This window comes from Nematolebias whitei, chromosome 6, assembly GCF_014905685.2.
Source record: "Nematolebias whitei isolate Nwh7 chromosome 6, NemWhi1, whole genome shotgun sequence".
NCBI classification, from domain to species: domain Eukaryota; kingdom Metazoa; phylum Chordata; class Actinopteri; order Cyprinodontiformes; family Rivulidae; genus Nematolebias; species Nematolebias whitei.
Genome location: NC_056503.1, coordinates 37,908,193 through 37,915,164, shown reverse-complemented (window position 1 = coordinate 37,915,164; position 6,972 = coordinate 37,908,193). Strand labels below are relative to the sequence as shown.

At 35.4% G+C, this 6,972-nt stretch overlaps 1 protein-coding gene across 1 annotated transcript; it reads right to left on the bottom strand.

Moving 5' to 3' along the window:
• Positions 1–1,267: 1,267 nt before the first annotated feature.
• On the bottom strand, positions 1,268–4,277 carry txndc17 (thioredoxin domain containing 17). The gene is made up of 4 exons (XM_037678251.1): positions 4,038–4,277; positions 3,804–3,885; positions 1,716–1,791; positions 1,268–1,576 (listed from the first exon to the last, which is right to left on the bottom strand). Exons 1-4 carry the CDS (start codon positions 4,180–4,182, stop codon positions 1,508–1,510), a joined length of 372 nt encoding a protein of 123 aa, XP_037534179.1. The 5' UTR covers positions 4,183–4,277; the 3' UTR covers positions 1,268–1,507.
• Positions 4,278–6,972: the final 2,695 nt, after the last annotated feature.

Below are 6,972 nucleotides of genomic sequence, written 5' to 3'. Positions count from 1 at the left end.
CTTTGGCTACTTTTAGCTTTTGTCAGTCTTTAGCTTCTTTTTGCCAGTTTTAGGCCATTTTTAGCTTTGGGTCAGCCTATAGCTAGTTTTAGCTAGCCTTTGGCTACTTTGAACTTAATAGTCAGCCTACAGCTACTTTTAGCCAGCCTTTGGCAGCTTTGTGCTTTAGATCAGCCTTTAGCTACTTTTAGCCAGCCTTTGGCAGCTTTGTGCTTTAGATCAGCCTTTAGCTACTTTTAGCCAGCCTTTTATTACTTTTAGCCAACATTTTCCTACCTGTATTTAACATTCTGCTTTGGTCTTTTAGCCACACTTCTGCTTTTCATGCTTTAAACCAGTTTCAGTTTTTTCAGCAGATTTCAGCATTCATACTGTGTTTTTGTAGAAAAAGCGTATTTTTCTATTTTCCAAGCCGTTTGACTTCACATCCAAGTTTCCTCAACACAAGCTGAAAATGCAAAGCTCTGAGCAGCTAAACTACAGCCAGTTGCTCAATTTACACGAGTTGAACTTGCGTACAAATCACTCCCTGCTCTCCCTTTTGAGGGTCACAGCAGTTTGCAGCTTTATGCACACGGCTGGTCTAAAGTACGTGTGAGCTTCTGTTAAAAACGTTTCATGTGCTTTAAACAGAAACTGCTCATGACAGACTTACATTTGTAAATGAAAATGCAGCTCGAGGCCTGGAGTCTTTTATTATAAACTTTTTTTACCAAACCATAATGTAATCCTCTGAACATTAATTCTACCAGTACAATTACTGGAGAAAGTCATTAAGAACATTTTTTTTTATTTGTTGTTGTTGTTTTCAGATGAATTGTCATAATTGTGACATGTGATGAATATGTAGGACCTTCAAATAAAATTTATAAAAATGTATGTCAAGAAGTTAAATAAAATAAAAAGTAATCAAAATACTATTTTAGTTGTTAAAACAGCTTGTTTTAACAATTTTAAACAATAACAACAATAATTTTAAATTTTTTATCATGTTCTTATAATTTGGCTTATTTGCAAAGTTTACACATTTTGACCTGAAACAGTTGTTGTGTGGCATGGAAGCTGTAAAGTTTGGAGACCACTGATGTTAAGTAAAAAAATTAAATTAAATTAAATAAAACAAAAAAACATTTTTGTCAACTCCTGAAACCTTTGAACTGAGGTTTATATACAACAACAATAAAAATCAATTAGCAAACATCACTTCTTTTAAGGTTAGAGGTGACAAAATCTAATGAAAAATTATCTCAGCATCAAAATTTCCAAGCATTTATTTCTTTTTTATTTTAAATCCACCATGATGTGATTGCACAAAGATAACAAAAAGTTAAACGTGTCCTTTACGTTGCGTCACGATTGGACTGATCAGACAGCTCGTTGATTTGTTTGTAAGCCGGTCAGGAGATTATCAACATTCAGCAATTACAAGTGCGGAAAATGACTGGTGTAAAACTTTAATCAGAAACGTCGGCTCCTTCACGAGCGACGCGAGCAGCCGAAGGAGGCTTCAGTCTTCGGTGAACATCATCCTGACCAGCTCTGCTTTGAAGCACTCTTCTTCCACCAGCTTCTGAGGCTGAAACAGACAACACGTCTCACTGCAGCGGGTGCTCTTCAACAAAACACCCAGGAAACAACGTGAAGCTACGTTGGAAATCTCAACTGACTTTAGATTATCTGGGCGCTAAATTAACGAGCTAATGTCATTATCTTACTGTGCCGTATCGCAGCAGGGTGGGAACTCCAGTCAACTTCAGGTTCTTCTTAAAGTCATTGTGAGGATCCTTCCAACTGAAACACCAAACGTAAAAAGACATTTAAGTTTCGCATTACGGGGGAAAAAACATCAGTGTGAGCCACGTGGTTTTTAAGAAGAAACATCTTATGAGTTTATTTTAGCTGCTCACTTCTTCAGGGGTTGCCACAGCGAGGGGACTCGCATGAAAGATTCGGCTATTTTTTTTTACGCTGAATGCCCTTCCTCACGCAACCTGGGCTCAAACTCGCAACCTCAGGATCACAAGGCTGCGGCACGGACCACCAAGCTACCGCAACTTAAACTAGAGAAACTGCATTTCCTGCAAAAATGCAGTTTGAATGCTTATTGCTGAAGAACTTGCTGAAAAACAGCTGAAATTAGCTAAAAAAATGCTGAAATGTAGCTGAAATGAAAGAACAAGCCAAAATGAGCAAAATAAAGCAGAAAGAACGCATATTTGCTGAATTAGGTTTAAATAAGCAAAAATTAGCACATTTAGGAAATCAGCTAAAACAGGTAAAATAAGCAAAAAACACGTAAAAAAGTATCTGAAAGTAAAAAGTAGCTGAAAAGGCAGAAAGAAGCTTAACCTACGAGAAGGAAATGGAAAGAGCTGAAACAAGCTAAAAAAAAGTTGAATTACTACAAGTTACTGAATGTATAATGTTACAAAATGTTGAACTAGCTGAAAAAGCTAAATTTTGCATAAAACAGCTAAATATTAGAAGAAATAGCAGAAAAAGCTTAAACTATCTGAAAAACGTAGAAAGGAGCATAACAAGCTTAAATTAACAAAGAATTTAATTATGTTGAAAGTAGCAGAAATTACCACAAAAAACTTGAATTTATCTGAAAACAGTTAAAATTAGCTAAGTTTTCTAAAAAGGTAGCTGAAAAGGTAGAACAAGCTTAAATTATCAGAAGAAAGCAGAAAGAACATGTTTGCCCAGTTTGGCTGAAACAAGCATAAATGATCACAAAGAAGTGGTAATTGTCTGATAAAAGCTGAAATTAGCAAAAACAAACAAACAAAAAAACTGCTGAAAAGTAGCTAAAAGGCAGAAAGAAGCTTAAATGTACCAGAAGGAAGTGGAGAGAGAGAACATATTTGCTGAATTAGGCTGAAAACAGGTCTAGAGTGCCAAAAATGTGGAATTTGCTTCAAACAGCTAAATAGTATCTGAAATAGCAGGAAAGGCTGAAATGCACAAAACAGCTGAAGTTAGCTGAAAAATGTTTAAATTTGCACAAGGAAGCTGAAAGAAGCTGAACCAGAACAAAATGTGAAAGGAGCAGTAAAAGGTTGTAAACAGATCTAAAGATTTAAAGGATGTAAAATGAGCTCAATTCATTGTCTAGGAGAAAAAAAAAATGGCAGTAAAGGCTAAATATTTCAAAAAGCTAAAGTTGCACCAATACCAAAAGTCAGAGCAGGATTGTCCTGAATGAGCTGAACATTTTGATTTGATTTGTTGAACTAGCACGAAAATTGTGGAACAAAAAAAGATGTCAAAAAACGTACGGAAAGAAAAATGGATCACAATAGAGTGAACGCTTCATAAACATTCTCACAATAAGACGAGTAAACATCTTGTAATGAAGCAAAAATATGGTTTCAGAGCCTGAAAGTATAAAGATTTGATCACAATGTTTACATTTAAGACTTTAAACACTTTAAAACGTTTTAATACGCAAAAATACCCCTGTCCCAAAAACAACGAAAAAAAAGTAATTTATCAGTGCATGACCATAGGTGTTAAAAATTATTTCATGTTATTAAACTAAGAATGCTATTCTTATAATTTAGGAATAATTTGATTGTTTATGTTTCACACACAGTGTTGTGTTATTGTCTTGTTTGGACCATAAATGCATATTGATAATATTCACATCTTGTTTCACTTCAGGAACAACATGTGTGTTTGAATATAGTCTTAAAATGAAGTTAACTGTTAGGGTTAGAAAGATATGTTTATTGAAGCTCTAAGGTCTTAGATTAATCATAGCATCATTGATTATTTGTGGTAATGAAGTGAAAACTTACTAAGCTCTTTCTCCAACTTGACAATAAATGAAAACTGAATCCTCAGGAAGGTGAGTCAGTTGTCCTCTGACTACTGGCTCAGCTGAATATGAAAATAAAAAAGGTAAATGAGTAATGAAAAGTTACAAATCAATTATACTGCTAAATAATATACTTCCTCTTACATAACTACTTATACACGGGCCAAAACAATGCGTTTAAAACATTTAGTGAAAGCATTTAGAGACAAATTACCTGTCACACAATCTGGACACCAGCTCTTCCCCTCAGCGTCTTTATCACCTGAAAAATAAACAAAAACATCCTTCCCCTTCCGATCAGACACAGCCTGACAGAACTCACCATAGCCGTGAACATTCACTTCTTCGTAACGAGCCATTTGGATAAAATTAAACCCTAACCCAGCTTCTTTTTTTTAAATGAAACTACGCTTCTCCTTTGACGCTGGACCTTCAACCCGGAAGTGCTTCCAAACTGGGCAAAGGTTCTTAAAGTGACCGCGCACCTTTTTCCAAACAATTTCGTTTTAAAATGAATTTAAATATTTATTATACATTCAGTAGCTTATAGTTTTGGTTATAATACATTATCAATAGCCTATGTAAAAAATAAATTATTAATAATAATAATAATAATAATAATAATAAAAACAACTTTCGTCTAAGAAGAGGAAGTAGTAGTAGAAGAAGAAACGACTTCCGTCTGTTGTTGTCATGGCGCCGATTCAAAACTGCTGTCAAGTCTTTACTGATATTTAAGACATTAAGCACCATGTCCGTAGCGATAGCTTATAATTATCCTACCAACGCGATGAAGTAGTTATAAGTGAAGACAAAATGGTCGAATGGACGATTTTGGAATTAACTTGATGTCCGCGAATTCAAATTCAGAGGCGACGTTAGTTTGCTAATGCTAACGTTCAAAAATTGTTTACAGTTTTGTCACAGGTTGTGGACGTTTTCGCTGCAATGACTGCACAGTTTGTGCGGGATGGTCACATTATATCAATGGGGCAACAAAGTCAAGCCAGAGAGTGGGTTGCTGTAGACTCAACTCGAAATGCAAATAATAATAGGAAGTCTCAGACGAAGGTAAACAACTATTTATTTTGCCTATTTGCTAGGTTATTGAATTTAGCTTTTTGATACCAGTTCAGTATTTACTTTAAACCCTCTCAATGTCTTAATAGTTGTGTTTAAACTGTAAATATGTAACATGCAAAAGTGAGATTTTTAGTATCTGTCTGGCACTGTGCCTGTTTGTTGCTCATGTTACATCCTCTAAAGCTTAATCAAACATTGGTTACATAAGATTCATTGTTGCCATGTATCATTTCATTGTACTGAATGTAGGTTATTATACCAAGTGTATTAGTGTGGTCAAACTAACAGGATACACAATTTGTTTTTGATTATTATTATTTTTTTTACATTTTTCACACTACAGCTATTATTCAATGAAGCCATTCCTGCACTTGTTGTCAACCGTGCCACCCGTGTTGGCCCTCCAGCCCCCATTGTGATAGAGAGGCTGCTTCCACAATCAAGGATGTATGAGAAAGTAGACAATGCCAGGAGCTCTGTCAGCTTTGCAACACTCTCTGAGGAAAGGCTTCACGCTGCAGTCAAATTGGCCAAGAGGGATCTAAGACGAAGACGTATTGAGTCACTGAGAAAATGTTCTTCTAAACCTCTGCAAGAGTCCTCCCTCTTTGAAACAAGTGATGTGGAGTTGCTTCAGGTATTAATGGTACTTTTTGTATTATTACAACTAAAGACTATCTTGTCTTTGAGTGTTTAAAGGTTTTGTCTTTTTTGTTGGTTCAATGGCTAAATGAAGCATTTCCTTTTATTTACAGGAGCTCATAGCCACACCTAGCAAAAAAGAGGCGAAGAGCTCTAGTCCAAAGGAAAAAATGGCTCACGCTGGTGCCAAACAGCACACTTCAAAGAAAAGTGTCACTTCTTCAATGCCTCGTTTTGGTTATTCTCCTCCAACCAAAGATCCTGGCCTGAAGCAGGTGCAAGGAAGTAAACAAACACCTTTAAGCAACGAGATCCACAAACTGCAAATAGAGTTAGAAAGATATATCCTGAAAGTGAAAGAGCTAGCTAATACAGGTAACAATAATAAAAACTTCTTACTTTTATGTTATATAAAGTTAATCACAGTTGCTAATAATTTATTTGTGGTTTTCTTTCAGTAAAGTGCCTTGAGATATGTTGTTTTGAACTAAACCATGTTTGGTGAAATCACATTTGCAAATTTGTTGATATATCATTCTTTTTTAACCAATAGGACGGGAAATGGAGGAACCACTGGAACCCGAAGAGCAAAGCAAACTGGAGATACGGAGGCAGAAACAGGCAGCTCGCTCAGCACAAGTCATTTATGTTCTTCAACAACAGGTATTAAAAACCGTACAGCATGCAACTGAAATATATACTTTTGTCAATATTTAAATTTGCTTTGGATTTTTAAAAACATTTGCATCAAATTTATTTTAGATAAAAGAGATACAAGACGATATTGAAAAATTACAAAGAGAAAAAATGTGGGACACCAAAAAGGTACCGTATGTCTTCAGCAGTGGTCAAGGTTTACTTCAATGTCATCATTTAATTATTTATTTTTTAAATAATAATACATTGTAAAATAAAGTGAAATCTGTGTTTAACCTTTACTCATTCTAAAACAATCTTTCTATTTTGTATGCAAATATGCCTATGATGGGAAGTATATTTTTTCGTTAAATTTATTTAATTGGTTTAGCTTATTTGTCTTTACTGATTGGAAAAGTCAGAATGATCAATTTTAACATCTTTTTTTTTCCTTCTATTCAGTCCACTGCAATAAACAGACTTGCAGCTGCCCACCGTGGAGCATTTAGGGCCTTACAAGTTATCATCCAGCAGCTCTCAGATCTATCTTATAACAAGGTACCCCCTCACTATAAAGAACTGAGCCAACTGATTCGTCAGCTCTCTCTGTGCTCAGCCAAAGTTGAAGTGGACCAAGGTTCAGCTGTGCCCGAGATAGCTCTTGATATTCTGCAGAAACTGGAGGTGAGGGGCATAAAGTAACAGACCAGTTCTGATGTATTTTGTTCCTTTATAATCTGTTTCAGAGTTGTTTATTTGTGCAGATATCAACAGTTTCAAGTGAAAAC